This window comes from Buteo buteo, chromosome 11 (genome assembly GCF_964188355.1).
Source record: "Buteo buteo chromosome 11, bButBut1.hap1.1, whole genome shotgun sequence".
Taxonomy (NCBI): domain Eukaryota; kingdom Metazoa; phylum Chordata; class Aves; order Accipitriformes; family Accipitridae; genus Buteo; species Buteo buteo.
The window spans coordinates 15,466,608-15,491,268 of NC_134181.1; the positions used below are offsets into that span (position 1 = coordinate 15,466,608).

Consider the following 24,661-nt stretch of genomic DNA (forward strand, 5'->3'; position numbering starts at 1 on the left):
TTACTTTAGTAACAACCAAAAGACAAGACACTAAGCAAGAGTATCAATGTGTCAAACTTTGAGCTAAAGCAAAAAGCAAAAGGTGGGGTTTTTTTTAATTGCCAGGTATTCTTTTAATGACAAATATAAAAAGACTGAAAACATCTCATTCTGACTGCCTTTTTTTAAAAAAAAAAAAAACAACAAATGGTCTGGTTTTATCATTACAAATACTGTGTAAGACAATACCTTCTTTGTACTGCAAAACCAACAAATACATGGATGCAATCAAGTTTCTAAGCATCTCTAAATTTGAAACGTGAATTTTTTTATTTTTTTTTTTAATTCGGAAAATTCTCAATAATTGTTCATTTTTGTTAGAAGATAACTCAAAGTACAACAACATCTAGACCTGTTTTTAAAGGAGCTTTCTTTCCTGATACATCTTTGAACATAAGTACTCCTTTTGAGTTCAGTACATTCACAAAATAGCTCAATTAAGAACAGTATCACCAATGAATTGACTACTGGAAAGAGACAAAATTTACCAAACATACAGAAATATAAGTTTTACCATAGCAATTATGCATATCAAAAGATGACACCTGTAATTAATTTTAAAAAGATACAAAAAAGAGAAAAACCTGAATTACAGAAAAGAAAGTCATATTTATTTAATGAAAAACTAGAAGTTAATAAAAATTAGCAAATACACAAAAAATATACACAAACAGCAGCAATACTATGTAGTGACTTACAAAGGGGGGGGGGGGGGGGGCGGCGCGCAGGGCAGGGGGGCAGGGGGGGAAGCAGTGGCCAGAGGCCAATTCTGCTCAACATGGCTTGTCAGTCAAAGGGGGGAGGAAAAAAACACAAACAAAAACACGAAACAGTATCCTTTTCAACAGTACAATCAATCTACAAACAAGTTTTTAGAATTATTTTACAACATTTCCTGTAGAATCAATTCTTAATACAAAAGATGCCCGTTTTGGGTGTATATATATTTTCAGTGGTTTACTGTTGACTTATTTTAAATATATTAGTGTTACTACATGCAACTGCTTCCTGTAATTTAACAGCCTTTCCTCTTATTTACCTTCATATATGCCTACCCTCCATCTACCAAACAATTTGTCTGACAGTCAAAGATGGTTACCCTAGTTTCTGCTAAATTAAATGCAACGGTTTTAAACACTGGCCTGAAGAGGTTTGATTGCCATTTCAACACATGGATATAGTTACATTGATGCCTAAATTGCCATTTTCTGCAAAGAGCTGTGCAATGCTGGTGTCAAAGACTAGACAGTCACTATTCATAATGGCTGTTGCAATTCCCTCATGAATAGATCGAGGAGTTGCTTCCCAAGTCAATCGCCGCCTATGACCATTTAACTCAAGTCGATAAGCAAAGTTTTCTGCTTGCTTGCGTGTTCCTATCAGCTGTACAATTGCAAAGAACTGCTGGTGACCATCATATTTTTCCTGTTTCTCCAATACTAACATGAAATGAAAGCCAAAACAAGACTGCATCATAACCCAGTCAACAGCACCAGGAAGATTAATGTCTGTAGCAAGGAACACTATATCTTCTCCCTGAAGTGTTGTAATTGACTTATGTTGATGCATCAGATGTGGCATTACAGCATCCAGAGAACCTTGCCATTTACATGAAGCACCAGGACATGGACAGGAATAAGGCCTAAACTCACACAACTCCTCATGGTCTGCTTTTTCTGTGTGTGGCAAAGTTATCTCACATCCAGAAGAGGCATATTTACATGGGAATAGTACAGAATTGGCAACTTTCTCCATAGCCAGGTTACGAATGGAGCCCAGCGGGCCTCGGCAAGTTGGACAGCACGTAAGTTTGGGGCGACAGTTGCTACAAACAAGATGGCCACTCTGACACTGAAGAATTGGTGGCAGCACATAGTCAAAACACACAGGACACTCAAAGAGACTAGCCAAGTCATTATTGGAAGCTGTAGTGCCAGTCAGTGCAGGCACCCTCTGTGATGGCGTACACTTTGAAGTACCTGTAGGTAGTGCTGTAGCAGTCTGACGGCTCATTTCTGTAACAGAAGAGAGAAAAAAGAATGAGTATCTAAACACATTTTATTTTCCTCTGCAGACAGTATTTCTTGATTTACAAAGAAGCTTCAAAAGAAAATAGATACAACTGAAAGCCAAAAAACCATGTAAGGCAAACTGTGGCTACGTTACATGTAGAGTATCAATTGTGCTGCATACAATACAGACACTTGTATGACATGCAAATTTAACAAGCGAAGAAGTTCTGCTAATTATTTTGAAGTGGAATTTACCTACTGGAAGCTGTAAAGACTGTAGCTAGTAAAGACATGCTAAAAAAATGTAGCTGTAAAGGCATGCTGAAAATGAAACCGAAATCCTTGAAGCTTGTTGTTCTTGTTTTTGTTTTTTAATACCACATTTACGAAATACTCCACCCAGATCACTTTTGTGTAACAACTAGGAGCACTATGGAACAATTCTGGCTGAATTTTAACTTGCTGCATATGTAGTGAGATGAGAAACCAGCCATTTTTAATGAAAAAATTAACTTCTGGATATGACCTTCTCAGTAACCACAGTTACTATATACTTTTTTAAAAAAACTTGAAAAACAGTAGCAAGGAAAAACATAGCTAAGGAGATTACTAGACTGTTTATTTCCCCGGGATAGGACAGTGACTGACTTTTCATTTTCATTACTCTGTTACTAAGGCCCATACCTTGTAAAGTACATCCATTGCTTCAGCTTCCTGAACTAAACCATTTGTGAAGATAACAGGAAAGAAAATCAAAGCAATTATTTTATTGAATTTTCCAAATAAGAAATTCAAAAGATTAAATTTGAGAATTGTAACATATGAAGTACTCCAACATTTCCAGTAACTTGAAAAGGCACTGTTGATGAAGTGTTACATTAGTGGAGTTTACACTGAAGTTCTATTCTTTCAAATGCCCCAGATAAAAGTTAGCAGCAGTCTTACCAAACAGCTTGCTCAAGCATTCAACAGATGCACTAAATGTGCCATATTGCTTAACACGTTATGGATGCTACACTTCTTCCTGCACCCCCTAACTCTCCTCTTTCTTGTACAAAAGGAATTACTAGTCCTACCAGAAAAAATAAACATTCCATTTTGAAAAAATTAACCTTACCTTCGTAGGTTAAGGAAAGTTAAGTAAAATGCTATTCAAAATTGGCTTCCATTACACACTGAAATTCTCAACCACCTTAAGTATTTCTCTGCAAGTACACCAGCCCTGTATCCATCACATATGTATAAAGCTCTCAAACTTTAATCTCCTTGCCATCTGACATGGGAATATTAGGCAATAGGCAAGCTTCCCATATTTAGCATCATTTCACCCACAGACTTACTCATAGTTGGACTAGATACCTCAAAGCAGCATAGTGTGCATGCTTTTGCAAGACATGCACTGTTCAGGGCAAGAAGTGAAGGAACAAAGAGAGATTCCAACATACAAAATAACTTATCCCTTGACATTCAAAAAGTAATCATAAGTAAGCAACTCCAAATTCTTCTACAGAAGCCCTTCTCTCCAGTCCAGAGCTAGAAAAACATGAGTGTCTTAAGACTTAGTATTCATTCATTGATTTTGTAAGTCTCGCATGCCCAGTAACAGCATCATCTTGCCCCTCCAAATTTTCTTCCTTCATCTCAGGCTTGTTGGACTAGAAATAATCCAGTTCCCATCTTCAGAAAAAAAACCATACAGTGGTTTTCAATGCTGGGCCTTAACTGATACTGTAGAGATATGACACAAACGATTTTATCTTTTGGCCTTATTTTCCTACTGTAAGGCATTCCAGCTTGAATGAAAAGTTTAAGATATCTGTGACAAATCAAATACATGTTCTGGGGAAGTGATGCCACAGCAGCTTATTGTGAGGGGATTCAAATGTGATAAGGCCTTTGTGACAACTGAGCACTGCTGCTATTTTTCCCCAACATCCATAGGTGGGAGGCTCATGATGGCACACTGCAGTTCTATGCTCTAGAACAAACTGCACACAGAGAATAACTGTACACAGAACAGATTCTGATCACGGTATTCGCTTGGAAAGAGCTTAGAAATCACATGCGTGTTCATATGTAAAATTCTAAAAGTGTTTCCCTTCCAATATTGTAAACATGCACATTTCAGAAAAGTTTGTGTGTGCCTCATCTTACCTGAACCTATATGTCCTGATCCAGGGATGATCCCCAGTAACCCACAGATAAGGCTGGTGAAAGCCACTGTGTTAGACCAGTTCCCTAGGCAGTCTGACGAGCTCAGTGAGCTCTGATTTCTTTAATTACACCTCTCGGAGCCCATTCAACAGTTAAATTAAACAACCTACAAACTCTGCAAAAAGACCTTACGCACAGATGTACTTCCCAGTTAAGCTTTCTAAGCTATGGAAGTACTAGAGCAAAGAACCGTATAGCCCCTATTATATCACCGTTTCTGTATGTGACCAGCCTTCACACACACCTTCCGCAACCAAAGACCATCCAAATGAGCAGGGAAGGAAAATGAGCAGGAATCTGTGAACCAGACCACTGAGATTAGCATGCAAGGAAGAAACTGGATAAAGCTATAAACTGTAATTTACCAAGCCTAAACCTGCCCAAAGCCTGCATTTTCAGCACTCTTGTTAAAACAAAGATGAATAAATACATCATGATGGAAAACCCAGAGAAGTTCATTTTTCATAGCTATGTTAAAAACTACAAGATAATCACAAGTAAAAGTGTTAACAGTGTAATACATTTAACCCACCAAACTGTCAAAATCATACAAATACAAACCAAGTAAAAGCAACTACAGAACTGGAAATAAAGTTTCAAGATTTTTTTTTAATTACAAAAACTTTACTACAGGTAAAAAGCCCTATAGGCAGTATTTGCTATCTTTTGTATTTGTTATCTTTGTTTGCACACACTGGGAGTAAGTCTCTAAGCAACACTGACAAACGTAAGGTACACTAGGTGTCATTTTCCAAAGTGTTAGTTCCTACAACACAAATTATTCAAAAAGCTGTACAAATTTGAAAAAGTTTAACCAACCAAGAGTGAAAAGGGAAAACCGTATTTTAAGATTTCCTAGTTCCAGGTCAAGAAAACCTCTGTCCTTGATGACATCAGAACGCACAGGCCTGTTGATGAACCTATTCCCAACACCGTTCTGGGGAAGGGTGAAATACACACGCCGTCACGATCTCCCGAGGGACGCGACCTCGCAGCTCCTACAAAACCGGCTTAAAATACTGCGCAGAAGGCGATTTAAAAGTCACTCGCTACCTTTCCCCTTGCTGGTTTTACTTCCCGGCAAGCACGCACACAAGGCCCCCTTCCACGACTGGCGAAAGCTGGAGGCAGGTCTCCCCGTCATAGGGAGCGAAGGAGCTCATGGCGTTTCCGCGCAGGAGAGAGGGGCTCTTCGGGGCAGCGGCCCCTCCCGGGCGCGGGGCGGCCGGGGGGCGCAGGCCGGGCGCTGCCCCCGGCCAACGCCCCGCGATCGCCGGCGGGAACCCGCGCCGCTCCGCGCGTTGTCGTTACCGCTTCGGGTCCGACCCCCCCCATTTACGGCCGCGCACACTCCGCATCCACCGGCTACGTCCACGCTCCGGCCCGGCGCCCCAGAATGGTTCCCCAAACCTCCCCTGCTGCGCCGGGCCGGGCCGGGCCGGGCCGTGCTGGCTCCTCCCCGCCGGCGCTGCCCCGCGCCCGGCTGCCGGCCAGCGGCGGAGGCGGCGCGGCGCGAAGCGGCCAAGCCGTTGGCTGCCGCGGCCCGGGCCCCGGGCCCCGGGCCCCGCTCCCGGCCGGGCGCAAGCCCCGCCCGGGGGCCGCGGGGGAGGGCGCGGCGGCCCCGCTGGGGCGCGGCCATCCGCGCTGGAGGGGGGGGCCCGGCGGCGGAACCGGTGCACCGCTCCCTGCTGACCGACAGCGCCTCTCCTCCGCGAGAGCCGCCCCGCAGAGCGCGTTCCGGCCTCGAGCCACCGCACCGCCTCCGCCCCTCCTCGCACGGCGGGACGGGAGCTCGCCCGTCCGTCCGCCCAGCTCCCCTGGCGTGCCACCGCAAAGCCGTGCCAACGACAGCGGTAGGTGCTTTACACGTGTCACAACCAGGGCTTTTTCAGGGGCTTACGGACTGACGGAGCTGATCAGCTTCCCCAAGTAGCTGTTTTTAAAAGCTACGGATCCCATTCAAAACTCTTCTAACACATGGATTTCACTTCCTCTTCCTGCTATTTCAAGGGTACTGCTCAAATTAGCATTTTCCACTGCGGATCTGTAAGGTACCCGTTCCAACAGGAGTCTTCTCCGTTTGTATAACGATTATTCAATTAAGGAAAAGCATTATAATCTCATGGAAAAGACAAGACACCAACAGATTCAGAACAACGTGGCACATTCGAATATCCACATGGACTATTAAAAAACTTAGAGCAGTTTAAGGATAAAGGAAATTAGTTGGAAACTAAGCCAACACGCTTGCATGATGCACACGCTGGGCTCGGAAAAGCTTAGGCATTATGGAATACAGATCTGATGATGGTAAGTACATGGAAGTACAAGGTTCAGCGGAGGCGACAGAAGAACACACTGCAATGAATTGTTCTGGTCGCGTAAGAAGTAAGACTACAGTACCTGAGTAAAGAAAATTATCTTTAAAAATGCTTTCCTACTACTTGAAATGCAAGGCCTGTTCAAGGAAGACTCTGGAAGCTTTTATCAGCACTGTAACACATGCAACTAACACCCACTTTCTATTAACAAAAACTACTAACTTGATACAAGGCACACTTCAGCTTTACCCCCAAATGTGCAATCTACAACATCCCCTCCCCACCAGTTAAGAGTCAAGCAAGTTTCCAAGCAAAATGGAGAAGCTGAAGAAAACCAGCACAGAAATAAATGGCTTTTGAGAAACTAAGAGCGTGTTCTGAAGTGTCTGAAATGTGCCCTGGGCCTTCTCTCCTGCAGCAAACCACCTGTCCCCAGAACAAAACCATGAGCCCTTTGACACATTAGCTAATGCTGTACGCTCTTTCCTATGCTGCGATATGATGTACAATGCCTGAAGAGAGAAAGCCTTTGAAACCCCAGATGGGTAAAAAAAATTACAGCAAGAATGGGAAGACGCAATCAATTCACTGTTTAAAAAGCTCAGCTGAGGTGCAGACATAAGGAAAGCAATTTCAAGAGAAGTTCAAATAGACTAAGTACCCCACATGCCACGGAATTAACAACAGTATATAGGAATAGATTTATAACCTTTCAGCTTCTCATCTTTCAAAGGTGTTAGCTTCAGACACCATTCTAGAAATCACATCTCCTGCATTTCACTAAAATATGTGACATCTTTGACAAACTCAAGCTAACACCATCCACTTCTCCAAAATCTTCACTCGTATCAAATAGATTAGACTTGGGTTTAACTTCTGAATTTGCTTTTGAGAGGGTAACTGAATATTAGTTTTCGAAAAAAACCACAAAACTTCTGTATAGTCACCTTAGTGGCTGGAAGGGGAAAAAAAAAAATCTCATATAATGCTGAAGAGTGATGCAAGGACAGAAAAAAATGCCTTATCACAAATGTATATATGTGATGCAATAAAATCTTCCTTCAATCACATTTCAGAACTAACTGAATTCAGAGACTTCCATTCAAAATGTATTCTTAATGCACTACAGCCATCAACAAATACAAAACCTTTCAACTTTTTCAACTGTACAATCATATTTGAAAATGAGACTTTTTAAAAAACAATACCCTGTTACAGAGCACTGGGAATAATAACATTTCATGACAGTGTTCGAAGTTGTGAAAAACACTGACAGGTTACTTTTTTCAAGATGCGAAATAAGCCAAAGAATGTCAAAACCCAAAAGCTAAATGAACTGTTGAAAATACTCATTAAACAGGTGTAAATAAGAACTTAAAAGAAGACACAGAAAGATTAGCCAATATCATCAGATATTTGTACAATTCAATATTGATAACTTCAATAAAATATTATAAACAGTATTTTGTAAAATATTATAAACAGGAAATTGAAAATATTAAAGAGTCACCAATATTTCTTTGGCAGCAAAAGGGACGGTTTCGTGACTGCAGCAGAAAAAAAGTGTGTGTGTATTCAGAAATGGGGGTGGGGGGGCGTGTCTACACCCATATACAAGTATACACAAAGTACCTAATGCCATGCCCAAGAAACTGGAAGTGGTACTGACACAGAAGTCCCAAGTGAATATTACCTTGAGAATGAAGGTAATTAAAAAGCACACTTTGTTCCAATTAAAAAGGGGCACCAGTGTATTTTAAGTAGGGAACTTTCTCGCAATTTTTAAAGTAGCATTAGGTTAATTTTGTATTAAAAATTCTTAGGATACCATATTTTGGTACCATAGCTGCTCAGTTATGAGAAGTCTTAAACTGCTGAGGACAAGACGTATAGCATTATGGAAAAGCCAGCTTTTCAACTACGTGTACTTACTATTTCAGAAAATAACTTTCCAAGGAATCTACTTTTCCTCTGTCCCCTCTTGCACTCATAATTGTCAACGTACAGCAAAACAGAAGGGAAAAAGGTTTTAGCAGGCTCTAATGAAAATACTGTATACTGCCCTCACCACCACCAAAACCACACTTCAGCAATCAAACATATATAACATTGTGTTATGCACAAGTGTCTTGGAGAACAGTTCGTGAATATTTTTTTTAAATTCTTTTTAATTTCTATTTAAATTTTAAAAGACATTTTAGGGCCCAAGGTTCTTCCATTTTGAAGTCTATCAATATATCTCTCACAGCTCTTGGGAGATGTTATAGATCACAAAGGCCTAGCATGGTTAATATCAAATGCACACCTGCTCCTGCAAATCTGACAACATTGGACACAGAAATGTACATCCCTGCTCTGTAGGTACACAGCCTCTGTACCTACTGGCCTACCTCAAAACTTTTAGAAGACAGTTCATGACATAAATTATTAATCAACTATGTAACACAATTTAGTCTGTATACACTCTGGTTTTGATTCATGAATTATGAATTTTTTTCAACCCTTCCAGACACTGTTTTCTTTAGTGCCCTTAACTATATGCTATTCATTATTTCAGACACCTCAGGGCTTCTCTTTTCCTGCATAATAACCAAAAGCCGAAGCAATCCAATATAACAAAGTATTATAAAACAAGACCAAAAAATTTTACAAAAATAAGGCAAGTCTCATGATTTCCTTTTCCAAAATGTCATCTGACCAGTTCATCTCCTCTTCATACAAAATTACAACAATTTCCACTACCTTGTAGAGACCCAGCCTGCCTGAAATTGCAGGTCATTTTTATCTTGCACCTCGAAACACTCCCTCCCAATCCCTCTTCCCAATCATCAGGAAAGGAAATCCCAGTGGATTTATATAATCATGGAATCAGTCATCCTCTTCATGGCTACCTCTGCAGTGAACCACCAGACCTTAATGCTCAGTGTTTCTGATGCTATCATATATGTTCTCTTGCGCACAATATGATCACCAATTGAGTCACTGCTAGTGGACAATCCAGATCTTCTCCAAATTCAATGCATATTATGTGACAGATGCAGATGCAAAGAGCATATGTAAACACAAACAATATTATTATGCCCATCAAATTATAGTGACCTGTTCCTAATCCAATACAAAAACTTGAGCCTTGGCTAGTGCTGTTTGATTACTGCTTCATCACTGTCATTAAATATTTCTCCTGCCTATCTATGCCAGAATATTAAACATTAACACAGGAGGTGTTTTCTTCTAGCTACCAAAGATTTTCTTTCCAACAGCTTTATAATGTAAAATTAAGAAGGAACAGTGTCCTACAGAAAATATAGAACACATAAAAATCATATTAGCAAGCAACCACTACTATGACTATAGCATTCATTTTTAAATGCAACAAAGAACTTCAATTCTAAAAAGTGAATAACCTGTACTCTAGCCAACTGGAGTTTTCCATATTCTAGAGAATCAAGATCCAAGTTATCATGGAATATCGGAGACTATACTGCTATGATACTCCAGTCTTGCAAAGAAAGACAAGCTGAGGAACAAATTCCAGAGAAAAAAAACAACTGATAAAACCCCAAATTTCATTCTAGAATGAAAACTAGAAATGTCTGATCAATAGCAAAAACCCGCGTTTGGACCACTCACTCTGTACTATATAAATCAGAGAACATCCCAGCTTTCACATGTCTTATAATTATACGTAGGCATTAAGTAAGACAGATGGGTTTCTTGTGTACATTGAGACCATCAACAAATTATAAAGCAAAATAGGATGCTTATCTCCCCCATCCTTTGAGCTTGAAAGTACAGAAAGCAGGACAGAAAGCAAAAGCTAGGGGAACTATAAAGGAAATTCCTGAAAATTCAAGCTATACTAAAAACAATTTATCAAATGCCACTGCTAGAAAAAGAAAATGCAGCAATACTTTAAATAAACTGGTATAAGCAACAATAGCAAAAATTATTGATATGTGGTAATCTATTGTAATAAAAGAAAGTTAAGTTGCAAACTAGCTAGTGAAACAACCTTTTCCGTTATATATATAGTTAAACAAAAATACAGAGAAAAAGAATCATTCTTTAAATACAAATCAAAACCAAACACCTGCATTAAAAAATCATGGACCACTTCCAAACTGGACTTTACCTTATTTTTCCTTTTTAAAAACAAGCAAGTAACCTATCTTGCTGACACTGCCAAACACTATAGAGGTGTGAAGATGGTGATACAGAAATACTGCTCAAAGCTGTATACTGCACACTCTTGCAGTGTACCTGAAGTGGTGCTCGGTGACAAAATCCTTCTCTTTTCTCTGTTTGCTAGCTCTGTATCCTCAATGCCAGTATCAGTAGTCAGTCAATGGCCAGAGCCTTCCTTGACATAGGACACCTGAACCTACAGAATGATAAACTATGGTATGAACTCTAAAACATAGCAGCTGTCCCACACTAGCCTTCTCAGATACCAAACTGAACGTGCCTTTCTGCAGCCTGCCATACTTTGAGCACAGTACAGCTAACTGAGATAAAGCAGAAGTGTCAAAATAAAGATGGCAGAAACCACAGAATCTAACAAAATAAAGAAAAACTTCATATGAAAATACAGACAACTCTATGCAAACAATAAACAGGGAAAACATTTTATTTTTTAGTAATATCTAGTTTCCTTTCACTGTGTACAGAACACACTGAACCGAGCTGCATCAGAATCATCTTCCAACAATAATTCAGCCCAGTAATTTCTATGAACACAGGTAGACAGTTTCCTCTTAAAAAGTTCCAGACATAGCATGTTGCAATAAAAAGTAAGGCAGGTATACAGGAGGATCAGCTACAAAGTGAATTAGTAACAGCACCAGAAAAAAAAGCAAGTTATTTTTGCTGTAACATACACTACCATTCAGAAGTATCTAAAGCAGGAAGCACTTAATTCTGTTCTACAAGATATCATAGATGGGCTCTGTATATAATTACACTCTATTAGTTCAAAAAAAAAAAAAGGGGGGGGAGAACCCCCCTCTGTAAATGTTAACAGCAAATCCTACCGAGTGTGACAATTTGGGGGCTGTGTTTCTTTCCTCAGTCTGATTTTGCAAAAACTATATTCTTCACTGCATACTGTAATTGCCACACAATATTGCATCACCATTCCTGTGCCTGTGGCAGACACAGGGAAGAGGGTGTGGCATGGAAGTGCCTACCTTAATTCAGTAAGGCTAAGCTAAAAGAAATACCTGTACTTTGATGTGTCTTCATATACCAAGTCTTTCTGTGGTAACTATTCCAATTCAAATTCAAGACTTATTTTATGCTCAATATTTTTCCTGCCTAACTAAATAATACTAGGGAACAGACCATCAAAATAACCAGACCTGATCAACAGGGACCTGGCCTATAAGAGACTGATCACAACATTCAAAGCCGCTCTGTAGGAGGAGTCAGGACAGGATTACACATGTTGACAATTTTTATAAAGATCTCTCCATCTCATGCATTGCCTAGGTTCATACACATTTCCATCTCAAATAATGTATTATTCTTGTGATCCTTAATTTGTTCTGTATTCCTGTGTACGGTCCTGATGACAGCGGAGCCCTGTGAAGAATGGCACTCTGACCTGTGGAGGGCAAACACGTAGGGGAGGGCTTGGAGAACTGAGATACTGATTCCAGAGTACAGATCTTGGTGCCCCAAGGTATGTCAAACATGAAATCTATACATAAGTACATCCAGCATCACAGAGCAGAGAGTAGTGACACTCGAAGCCTAACTTTTAACTTATCAGAAATTAGTAATTTTTCAGAACTTCTAGTACTAACCTACACTGAATCTCTAGTCATTTTGAGGGAGAGTTTTTCAAGGGTTTTTTTTGTTGTGTTTTTTTTTTTTTTTATTTAATCCAGATATTTAATCTTCAGAAGCAAGAATGCTTAGAAGAATGTCAGATAAGATCATGTCTTTATCACACACACACACACACCACAAAGACAGTAAAACGCAGAACATTTCAACTGTAAAGGATCAAATCCATATTTTTTAAATGGAAATTTCTGCATTCTGGAAGTAAGATTTTTTTACTATGGATACTTAATGCAAAAGGAAAGCTATGAAAACCTAAGATGGGACACAAGTTTTTGTATTTGGTGATATACTGCAGGTAGAAAATAAAGAGCACTGAAATTATTTATATTGTAACAAATATAAGACCTTAGTAAAAGAAGTGCAAAAACACCGTGGCATTTCCACACTTCTGATGGTTCCACACTTTTCAGTACTTAATTTATTTAAACTCCCATCTTCTATGTCTTGTGTTTCTACCACCCATTCTTTGATGTACGTGTGCCTCCATTAAAACTAATACGGTTTACTTAAGTGACTTAAGTTTTCCCACTCATCAGTTCTGAATCAACTGTTTCTGCAGTATCATCGCACAAGGATTCAACTGCCACCATTAAAAATCTTTTTTTAAATCGTTATTACAGTGTTACTCAAATTCTCAAACTTAGCTACTGACAAGTCTACCATGGTCACACTCCTGCACAGAGCTACAGCTCTACTGCTTTTCATGAAAACATCAGTTTTTAGAATATGGCTTTATCTCACAAATAAGAGCACTCTTCCCGCAAGTATTATCAACCTTAGGCATATCAAACAGAAATGGGTCGAACTGCTGACTCCACAGACCACCATGTTACATGAAAAGATTGAGCATTCCTTGAAACCTGGGAAAAAAAAGAAAAAAAAAAAGGAGAAAAAAAAAAAAAAAGACTAGAGCAGTAGTCTGTGGCATGGGAGAACTGGGTTTAGTTCCTGCTCTGTCACAAGTTTCTGAGTCACCCCAGGAAAGTACTTCCCTGCCTTTTACAGGTTTTAAAATACCCTAAGTAGCTGCGAGTCTCAGACATTAATGCAAAAGGGAAAGAATTAACCTGATAAGGATATTAAATTAACTCTGTAGACCCTATTCAAAATTACTTCAGGTTAGTAATAACTAAATAGCATTATACACTAAAGGACACTATGTTAAATTATTTAACATCTCAGTTTCTACAGCCAGCGATTGTCAAACTTCAATCACTGTTTACTTTCCAACTCCTGCTCACATATGGATAACTGCCCTCTGTTCATTCCAGTAGTTTGTACATCAGAGACAAATTAGGGAGACATTGGCAACACCCTTCTCACTAATTCTGTTGTACCTAATCTGAAGGCCTCCTTCTAAGACATCAACTCCATATTGACATTTTATGGAAAGCAAATAAAGTAACCGTTCTTTAGAGGGATCCTTGTACCACTAAAAAAAATTCCCTCAGCTTTCTTTGTGAAGATCCTGCTAACCAGCTTTTGAAGGAAGTGATTGAAATTCAGCAGAGAAAGAGTTCTCAGGCAAGATAATTATATGTTCTTTTATTGCCATTAAATTCTGATCAGGTATATCTCAAATGCTAAGTAAAATGCACCCACTATTTCACTTATTTGTATTGCTTGGGAAATGCTTTGTATCGGAAGTCAGGCCTGAGTCTGCATCAGAAAATAAAACACAAGATATTATAAATGGTTTGGAAATGATAGGAGTAGATGTATCTTTCTGCTACTTCATGCTCTCTTTATCAGCACTTTCTAAATTCAACACCTATCACTATGTCTTTCTCTGCAAAATATTGTCCTCTCTTCTGTTATGTAGTTAAATCAAAACTTGAATCTATCTTGCAGTGATGAATCTCAAACATCAAATCCTAACAATGACTCACTATCTAGAGAGTAACTGTAAACTTCAGTACTTCTCAGTCTTTTTCTTTTACAGGAGTGTTACAAAAATGTATTAGGTTGAAAGATCAAGCATTCAAAAATCAGGAAATAAAAAAATTAAAGTTTCACAGGCAACCCTACGTCTACTTCCTCATATGCATATTAAGGAACAGCCTTCATGAAATAATCTTTTTCCCCACACTAAACTCCTTGAGTAGTTGAGCACCTGTAGATCCATGGAAGATTTGTGATTGCACAAGGAACAACAACTTTTCCTTAAAAGGAACACCTGATTTTAAAAACAAAGCTAATTAGGGCAGCAGCTGGTTTTAGTATGCATAAAAGTGCTCTTAAAATCACTGCTTTACAGGCGCTGTTTTAGAATAATGTCCGTCTCAACTTGTATTATGGAATGCATACTTTTTATTTGTAAAATTTCCTTTCTAATGATTATACTTGACATAGCACAAAGTAAGACTAAAATTTTATAGTACACCATCAACATCTGCCAGCCAAATTATTCCCCAGTCACACCTGTGCAACCAGTCTTCAAATTACACCCTTAGCATACTTGCATAATGACACAGATATCAGCCGTGTAGAGATGAACCCTGCACAAATTAACTCTCAACTGCGTTGACACCTTCATGCACAAAAAAGGGGAAAAAATTCCATGAATGAAAATAATTTTGTGACTCTAACGATTTTTATATATATATATAAAATACACATATATGTGCATATATATTTCAAAATAAACAGTCATTCAGAAATCAGATTAGTTGAGCAGAGCATTTTCACAGCTTTTACAGAACTGCACATGCACATAAGAAGGAAGAAAGAAACAAGACTTAAGGCTCATACGTAGGCAAAAGTGAACAAGTTTACATGAATTTAAAAACCAGCTTTAGTTAAACATGAAAAGTTTATCTTGTGCACCTTAGAGTGGGGTTATATATGTGTCAACACACAAATGCATATCAAAGCATGTTTCAAACATTATTTCCAAAACAACATTAGGTAATATCTGATCATAAGACTGTAGCAAATTCTGAGTCCTCTATCTGGTCAAAAAAATGACAGGAGGTAGTGAGGTTTCAAAAAATTTGAGGACAGGATTAAGGTTTTGGTTCTAAGCTGCTACACAGAGTTATAGTCATTGTCTTTCAAAAAGAACATAGCAACATTACATGTTTTAAAGGTTCTTACATATTTTAATAGCACTTTTAAGAACTGCTCAGTTACAGTATTTCTTAAGAGCTTTCAGATACCATTACAAACAACTGAAGAAAATGGTTCATCTACAGCACAAAGAACAATCCACCAGGTACAGGCTCCACTACTCCAGGCACGCACACACAGTATGTCAGAGTGCAATTCCACCATTTCTACAACAAACAAAAAGCAAGCTGCCACCAGAATGAATGGTTATGCTGCCTGCCTTTTACCCATTAGTTTTCTCTCCCTTTAAGGTAACATATTCAGCAAGATCAGTCTTGCACAACTACAAGAGTGCTTACACTGGCACACCAGGAAGACACCAAAAACAAGTTGGCAATGGAAGGCAAGACCATTCTTTCTTAGCTGTAAGCCTGCACTTACACTGATCCCGAGCACATCCACAATGACAGAGGATGACATCTCTTGCAGCAGCGCTGGCTCCTACATTACCATGCAGCAAGCTACTCAGGGAAGTGAACCAGATAATAGTTACCCATTCCTCACGTGATTTGTTTTCAGCTAAACTTGGGACTAAAACTGACCCATTTCACATTCACATTGGTGACAGCAACACTGCAAGTTATCACTGGCAGCCTGAACAGAAACTGTCTTCAGCTACTGCAGAACCGTACCCTGGATGTGCCACAGCTTGTGCAGTGCTGCATCTTGTATTATTTCTTCTTCCCTAACACCGATGTGTTAAGAGCAACTAACCACATATTTTTTACTGCTATCTGACTTTTAGAAAAATCATGGGAAAAACTAACTTCTAAAACCCCCTTCAAACTAGTAGCTACATCACATTTCAGCATAAAGCAACATGTACTAAGACTTACAAAACAGAACTTAGAAACCTCATGTTTCAGTTGTCATCCCCTTGGAAAATACAGAAGACATAGAACCTTCCCTCATGAAAGATCTGTAACACAGAGTAAACAGAAACAACAAAGATAAGCCTTTTAAGACACCTACATTTCTAAGCTAGACACCAGCTCTAGCAATTTTTACGTAAAGGAATTTATTTTCAAGCTTCCCCTCCTCTAATTTAACACTAAATTGTTTTAAAATAATCCTACTCCAGTTAAAACCTTTTCCACCTTTTGACAATCTATACAATAGCAAAATTTAATATACAATTTTCCTTCATATAGAGTTTTCCTTTGACATATTTCATTTGAACACGTATTTGAAAATAACTCTTAAAAAGCATGGCATTCTAAATGCTCCTCCTCGACAGCATTAGAAAACCAAACACAAACACTGAAAAACCACTGTGGTCTTTCATCAAAGACTAAATGCATTTTTGCTCCGTTTAGTACCATATGCAAGAACTGTAGGAAAGAACTTTAAAACATTAACTTAAAGACTTCATGCCACACAAACCAAAGTTCAGAGAACTGCTATTTCACTTTAAAGGAGCTGATGACTAATTCTTTAAACAGCAGAAGTTATCACTACACTCTCCTTGTTTTTCCTCATGTCTCAGCAAGGTCATCAATTGTTACAAGAGAAGATAAAAACCTGTTTCTAGATAAGGCAAACAAAAAAGGAAATGGTCAACAACAACTCTCTGTAGATGAATTTGCTGCTCTTTTTACATCAATTTCCCTGTACGAATATATCCACAGTAATTTTTTTAGAATGCATTTCCAGATACAAAAGGACAAATACAGTCTTCACCATTCAAATAGTATTTTACTTCCCCACTGAAAACACAGCCAACCTCAGCTTCCATATTCGGCTTCTACAAAGAGAAACAAGTCAAAATCAGAAGTGCACCATTTGGTTAACTGTAATTATCTAGCACTTTATCTGATTAAAGTACTGTGGAATTAGTAACCAAATCTCTCATTATTCCTGTGATAACACAAAGAATCGCCATTTTATAGACTAACTCAAACAGGCATATATTTAAAATAGTTGTCCTGGGCATTACAGAAACATAGTACATAGTCTGGATTAGAAACAGAAAATATATACATATATGAAGTGTGGCATAAAAGTTAAGAGTATTAATGGGCCATTAAAGCTAGTTTTTGTCTTCTTTCTTTACCTAGTATAGTTAACAGCTGAACACACTATAGCATGATATAAAAAAACCGCAAGTCAATGACTTTGGAAGATTTTTGTTGCATGCAATTAAATGCTAATAGGAAAAACTCAGGTAAACCTGCAGTAACATCTCACAGTAACACCACAGTATTTATGCATCTCTCTCCACTTCTAGTCCATGATGTGACACTGTACACAGAAGACATACATCAAAATTGCATTTTTATCATGACATTGTACCTTTAAGACACAAACAGTACATACACTTTGAAAAGGAGTAAATTGCTTACAATAAATTTTCCCATTAACAAAACAAAACGTTTTATTAAGATAACAGTATGTCTCTATCTGTCCTGTATTTTTGTTAAGAATCAAAAGGGTATCTCTTACTATTCTTTTTTAACCACAACTAGTTTGCACTTTTCTCAGTGATGATTTTCCTTCAAAAACCAAAGCAACAAAAAGAACAAAAATCCAGTAAAAATTATCTCCTGCATCTACAATGTTCGGGACAAATTTAAGACTGTAAACTTCAGAGAAGAGATCCTAAGCTTTGGGCCCTAAGTGATGGTCGAGATGAACCAGAGCTTGCCAGCATCCTTATTACTTCACTGCTACTGTTCTCTGCAGCAGGTAGCACTTAATAGTACCAACCAGGGATTCAGGTAACTACAGTCAGCAGCTGGAAACACAGTTTTCACTTTGGCTTTCTGCAGACTGGGTACATGCATCACAACTGCAGAACTGAGTTCCTTATATGTGGCCAGAATTTCAGATACCATTGATCTACCTTGACTATTCTGGTTCAGCTTACACCCTGAAAATGAGACAATCATTAAAGCAAAACATACACTGATAATCTATTTGGCAAAACTCAGTCCAACTTCTAAAGCTGACAGTTACAAGACTACAAATGCTATCACAAGCAGAAATATAAAGCAAAGCGCTTCTAACTTAAGAACATCATGTTTCTCATAAGAGTTGCATGTTCCAGAATGTTTCACGTGAAGACCAGAGTTCATAAAACTGTCCTACTTGATTTCTTTGAGTTTTCAGACCAAAAAGAGTTGCTGCTTACATGAACATGCTCATGCTCCCCCCTCTTCCGCATGAGAGGCAGGTATCTTCGACATCTGAGCAGTAGCTCTTTCTCAATTCACACTAAACAGACAGCAGCAACTATACTCAAACCTAAATATGTAAAGTACTTGTGTTATTTAAAATATTTACTTTCCTTAGTTCACACCTACTTAGCTGGAGCCACTGAATTTCTGAGCTAACTCCTCTAGTGCAGTGTAATTAGACTACAGCATTAAAACCTTACCAACAGAAACGATAGATTAATGGGCAAGACACTTTGTCATGACATGCGCTTTCAGGACCAAAATGATCATCATTTCATCAGTTTCAGAATTCCTGGGTCACAACAGATTCCTAAAAATGTACCACTGGTGGATAACTTATCCTTGTGCTTTCCTGTATAATTTTTCACTGCTGTGAAAAGTGCTAAAGCTATTTAAGAACATTAGTTTCCACTGAAGCGAATGCAATTATAATTTCCAGTGCTCAATTTTTACATCAATGTTGCAGTGTAGAACAAATGATAAAAGTAGAACTAATTGATTTATTCTTTAGGTATACTCTCCAATGTATTTTCCACAACAGACAACTAGTCCAGAGATCCAAGTTTTATCCTAAAAGTCTCTGTATTAATCCACCTGTATTCCAATACCTCAAATCTTCTTGAAGACCAGCTTGAATAACTCAGGGTCGAGAAGAGTCCCTTCCATTTTTCCTCCCCCTCTGGAATGCAGCGTGCTAGCCTCAGAGTTTAGAGGGGAGATAAACAGACAACTGAAACTATGTCCCACGTGTGGAATACCTCATGTCCTTCATGACCTAGCCCAATTAGCTGTGAGCTTCCTAACATCCATTCATCTGCCACGTTAAACAAACTAAGTCACTTTATCTATTTATTTAGCATATGAGTAAACTGCTTATTACAGAGGAAAGGTAGTATTCACCCAGACCGGCTGAAATAGAGACTGACGAGGGAATATTGGAGAAATACTCTATGCTTACAGTTACAAATGAAACGTGAGCTTACAGCAAGTGTGCCACCAGTTCACCACTGGAAAAGAAACTTGGTTCTTCTCCTGAAGAAATACTTAAGAATGCTTTGCCTTTCCCTACAAACCCTATTGTTTCCTGCCCTTTGAAAACCGTGGAGAAGGGGAAAGAACGACGGCCTCCAGGTTTCTAGTTTCGCAGGAGTACCCGTGGGATGAGCTGGAATCTCCCCCGCTCTGCGCTCCCACCAGATCAGAGACGAGGAAGACAGCAGCCTCCCCAGGAAACGTCACAGAGGGGCACCCAGCGGCCCATTTACTCCGGCAACCTGTTTCTCGCGGCGGCTGGGCCCGCCGGGGCGCACGCGGAGAAGGGCGCCGCTGGGGGCCCGGAGCAGCAGGCCGCCCCCGCCTCCCCCCGCCACCGCGGCCCAGCTGACCTTCGCCGCGCCGGCAAGCCGACGCCGGGCCCCGCTCCGCTCCCGCGAGCACAAAGCGCACCGCGCGGCGCGGCCGAGGCCGAGGCCACAAAGGGGCACCCCCTCGGCCGAGGTGGCGCAGGCCCACGCGCGGCGGGCCCTCCGCAGCGGCCAGGCCGAGCCGCCGCCTCAGCCTGGCACACAATAGCCCGGCAGAAGGGCTCGGAGGCGGCCGCCGCCGCGGGGCCGCTTCCTTCCTCCTTCCCTCGGGATCCGCAGGCCCGGCCGGGGAGGAGACGGGCCCGCCGCGCCTCGCTCCCTCGGACCAGGCTGCCGCGGCCCCCGTCGCGAGGCCCGGCCGCCAGCAGGAAACCGGACGCCCAGGCTGCGCTTAGGCCGCGGCGGGGCCTTGTCCCGGACTACTCCTCTGCGGCCGCCGCGGCCGCACCGGGGCCTGCCGCGGGCGGCGGGGCGGCAGCCCCGCGCAGGGGCCGGGCGGGGAGAGGGCCCCGCCGGGCGAGCCGCTCTCGCCCCTCCGAGGCCGCTCGGCCTCCCTTCGCGACGCGCTCACCTGTGGGCGCTGGTGCTGGGCGGGACCCCGCTGAGGCGGCCTGGCTCCCCGGATCGTGCGGGCTGCGGGGCGACTGGCTGCGCCGCTCTCGCCGAGACGCTCGGTGCCCGGCGCGACCGCCCGAACCGACCGCGCGCTCCCTCCCTCTCGCTGCCGGCCGAGGAGACACCGCCACGGGGGCGCGCCAGCTGCGGCGGAGCTCTCCTGCCTGCCAGGCGCGCTCCCGAGGCGGGCGGGCGGCAGCGCGCGGCCGGCAGCGCCCCCGCGCACGCGCACCCGGCAGCGGCGCGCGGGGCCGAGCTGCCCCGCTCCCGGCGCGGCGCGGGCCGGCGGCTCTGGGGAACAAAGGCCGCGCCGCTCCGCGGGCAGCCCGCGCGCCCGGCGCCCGGCTGCCGTCGGGCCCCCGCCATGCTTTCGGCCGCTCCCCGGGTCCGGGGGCAGGCCGTCTGCTTACCTGCGCGGCCGCCGAGCCCCCGCCAGGGTCGCCCGGCTCCCCCGCGGCCCCGAGAGCGCGCGAGCCCGGGGCGGCGCCGCGTCCTGGGGCAGGGAAGAGGCCGCAGGCCTGGCCTGCGCCCGCCTGCGCCCGGCGCGTCGTGGCGGCGGCGCCGGCCCCTTCCAGGTCAGCGGGAGCGGTCCTGCGGTGAAGGCGAGCGTTTTGGCACACCAGCATTTGCGGGGCCAGGGCCTCAGAGGCCCGAGTGGGGTCCGTCGCTAGTGCTATCGATTCTATTTTAAAAAATTTAAAAAGCCCTCGGGAGTGGCTTTTCTTACAGAGGCCGGTAACGTCCGGCACAGGAGCTTTCCGGTGATTTTAAGGGACTGCTGACAACAAACCCCTCCTCCAGTCTCCTCTTCTTCAAAGACTTCGCGTAATTCAGGTTAGGCCCCCGTCCAGCAGCGCCCTAAACACATGTGAAACATCCAGCACATAAACTGCATGAAATTAATGTAATTGCTAGTGTGCTTTTACACATGCTTTGTTGGATTAGGACCCTGCTCATCTACTGAAGCTATTCAGAGGTTTGCCAGAGGGGAGCCACTGTTTATTTTGCTTTCGGTAAAATATTTAAAAATACATATTTGCTACCTTACTTCAATTTTTGAATGACTGAAGCGTTGTCTTGGCTAGTTTAATCAGTTATCCAGATGGTTTTCAATATCCTCCTCATTCCTTTTGATGACCAGAAAGCACTTCTTTTTGTATAACGTTTTTGTGTTGAATCTGCCAAGTCTGCTATTATTCAGAGATTTTGGGGGATTAGTTTTAAGGCAGCCTCTCAAAAACATATCAATGTAGTGATGCAGTACAATATGTACCAAACCCACTATTTAAGAATCCTCCCAAAGTATAGAGAATTATTTATTGTCAAAGGATGACAACTATAGGAGTGTAACTTCTTTGTACATAATTTTTCCTTGCACACCTTGTAGCTATGCAGTGGTTATTGAGCCTTTTCCTTTAAGTATTCACGAGGAGTGATACACATGGTAATGACTGCCAACCTATAGCTGGGTTGACTGATTGAATACTTGCAGAAATATGTTATGATTAAGTATTATTTTTGTCCTGGACAGGAAGGACACAATCCTGAAGCAACATGTTACCAATATTAGAGGGTTTTTTCCACCTTTGATTTTAGTACAAAGTAGAGCCAATCATTTGATGTATTTTTAAACATATGGAAGTCTGTTCAGTAGTGGAAACTTCAAAAAAGGTAGTCTGCTATAGACAAGAAGGAAAAAAGCTTCTATAATAGTGGCAGTTAGTATTTTTGGATAGGAAAACCAGAATGCTTATCAGTTCCAGTAGTCTGTATGGTTTTGTACAAAGTATCTCTGTGGCTAAGGCTTTGATCCTGCAAACACACACTAACTTTTTGCAAAAAAAAGGCAAGTTGACAGTCTCACAGTCCAATATCCAATGCACTGCTAGTTGGTCAGTATTACTAAGCATTTGCCTTTCACTGATTAGAAACTAGTTCCTTGAGCAGGGAAAGTAATTAATCCTAGTTTCTAATGGATTTTTCTCTTCCCTCTCTCCTTACCACAGGAACCTCCCACTTCACTCCCATGTTCCCCTCTGAAATTACTCCAGCTTGCCCACGTGCCTTAACCCTTTGTAGCACCCCAGCATGCTCATGCCTGTAACTGACAGCTGCCCTAGAGGGAGCACCCAATGCAGCTGCTTCCCAGCTGTGTGCATACACCCACTGCTCCATCACCCAGTTCACACCTGGGAGCTCTCCAGCTGGTAGTCCAAAGAATTCCCATTTCCCTCCTTCCCTCAAATAAGACCACTTATCTCAGTTTTCTTCCACTATCCATCATCACACTTCTCAAAAAAGTTATGGGAACTTAAGTGTCTTTGAGACACGTTCCTCCCTCAAACTGGGGTGAAATTAGCCCACAGGTTCAAAAGCTAGTGTAGAGGGCTGACTGGAATAGACCCCATAGCAAGATTGCTCAAGCTTCATTACTGTAGGAAATGAAGGTTAAAAGGTCTCGAAGACACGTTAAGAGGTCATGTAATCCATCTTCCTTCTCCAAGGTAGAATCAGCTATGCCTTCCTTATTCCTGACAGATGCTTGTCTAAACAGGTCGTAAAAATCCTGCTGCAGTAGTAGAAATTTTTAAACCATCCTCTGAAACCTACTCTAGTGTTTGTCCTTAACCATTACATTGTTTCTCCCCATGATATATAACCTAAATCTCCCATTGTAATTTTAGCCCATTCTTGAAGCGCTTCAGTGAACACAGAAACATTTTTTTCCCTTCTCTGTTTTTGAAGACTTTAATCTTCAGTAAATTACATCAGTTCCTTTCCATCTATAGGTCACCACTACAAGGCCTCTGATCATTCTTGTCTTTTTTTCTCTGCATACTCTGCAACGGCTCCTTTTATTCTTTTTTGACTGTAGTTCTGGGACTGGACACAGCACTCCAACTAAGGCCCTTTTAAATGCTGAGTAATAAAGCCTGACTCTATGGGGATGCCATTAAATTAGCAGTATCTGTCAATATAATAATTGTAAACTGAAGTTAGTCTTTTTAGCATCAAGCTTTACTAATTATTAATTTATTGGTATTGCTTTTGTATGTCTTGTTTAGTAGGAAAAGTACCTACTGTTACTATGGAAGTGTATAATACCACTGTGGTTGATGAAGTTGTATGTGTATGTAGGCCTATAGTTTAAGGGGATTACTGTGTTTCCTTACTAGACAATAATATCTGTAAGTCTTCAGTCTCATATTAATATGTAATAAAATACTTTTTTCTAGTTCACACTATTTATGTGAGTTGCTGTAATATTTTACAAAGTTCATATATATATTAGTATAGCATACAGGAGATTTTAGGTGAAAAGTCATTAGTGATATTTTATGTTTCTGTAAAACACATTCTTTGTTTCAAGAATGAAGAGAGTATTAGCAACACGTGGCAGCATTGTCTTGAAATGTAGAAATATGATTTTCAATGGATAAACTGGATACTCAAATTTTGTGGCTGGATCTGGTTTCTTGGGCAGAAACACTGCTTCTGATCAAAGTAACACTCAATCCTCGTAGCTAAGTGCCTATGTCCTAAGCAAAGCACCTAAGCATAAACTCATTTCTAAGCTTGTCTGTAACAATACTGAAGCTAGGAAAATACACATGCTTAAGTGAATTTTCTACTTACAGCATTTTAAAGTTTCTAAAAGTAATGAAGAATTCATTTTTACCCAGTTTTGAGTATCCTAACTACTTTTTTGTATTGAAATGACAACATTAAGCCCTTAAGAAAATTGAGTAAATAGTGTCCAACAAAACACACTTATTTCAAGACTTGGGTAAATGAAGTACCAGAAGATAATAGAGTACACTAATTGCAAATTAGCGATTACACAAATTACAAAAGGCCATCTAAAATAACTGTTCCTCAAAGTACTAAATACAGTATGACTTTAGGAGAAAAAGGCTATTCTTCATATGCAAAATGATTCATTCTATTTACAAAAATAAAAATAA

At 41.0% G+C, this 24,661-nt stretch overlaps 1 protein-coding gene across 3 annotated transcripts; it reads right to left on the reverse strand.

Moving 5' to 3' along the window:
- Positions 1-618: 618 nt before the first annotated feature.
- SIAH1 (siah E3 ubiquitin protein ligase 1) lies at positions 619-21,431 on the reverse strand. Of its 3 annotated transcripts, none has more exons than XM_075040187.1 (2): positions 21,107-21,431; positions 619-2,054 (listed from the first exon to the last, which is right to left on the reverse strand). In XM_075040187.1, the coding sequence occupies exon 2, from the start codon at positions 2,050-2,052 to the stop codon at positions 1,204-1,206; it is 849 nt and encodes a 282-aa protein (XP_074896288.1). In that variant the 5' UTR covers positions 2,053-2,054; positions 21,107-21,431; the 3' UTR covers positions 619-1,203. The 3 variants fall into 3 exon arrangements, with proteins under 3 accessions (XP_074896288.1, XP_074896287.1, XP_074896286.1); XM_075040186.1 differs by lacking the exon at positions 21,107-21,431 and adding an exon at positions 20,653-20,883; XM_075040185.1 differs by lacking the exon at positions 21,107-21,431 and adding an exon at positions 5,319-6,185.
- Between the last annotated feature and the right edge of the window lie 3,230 nt (positions 21,432-24,661).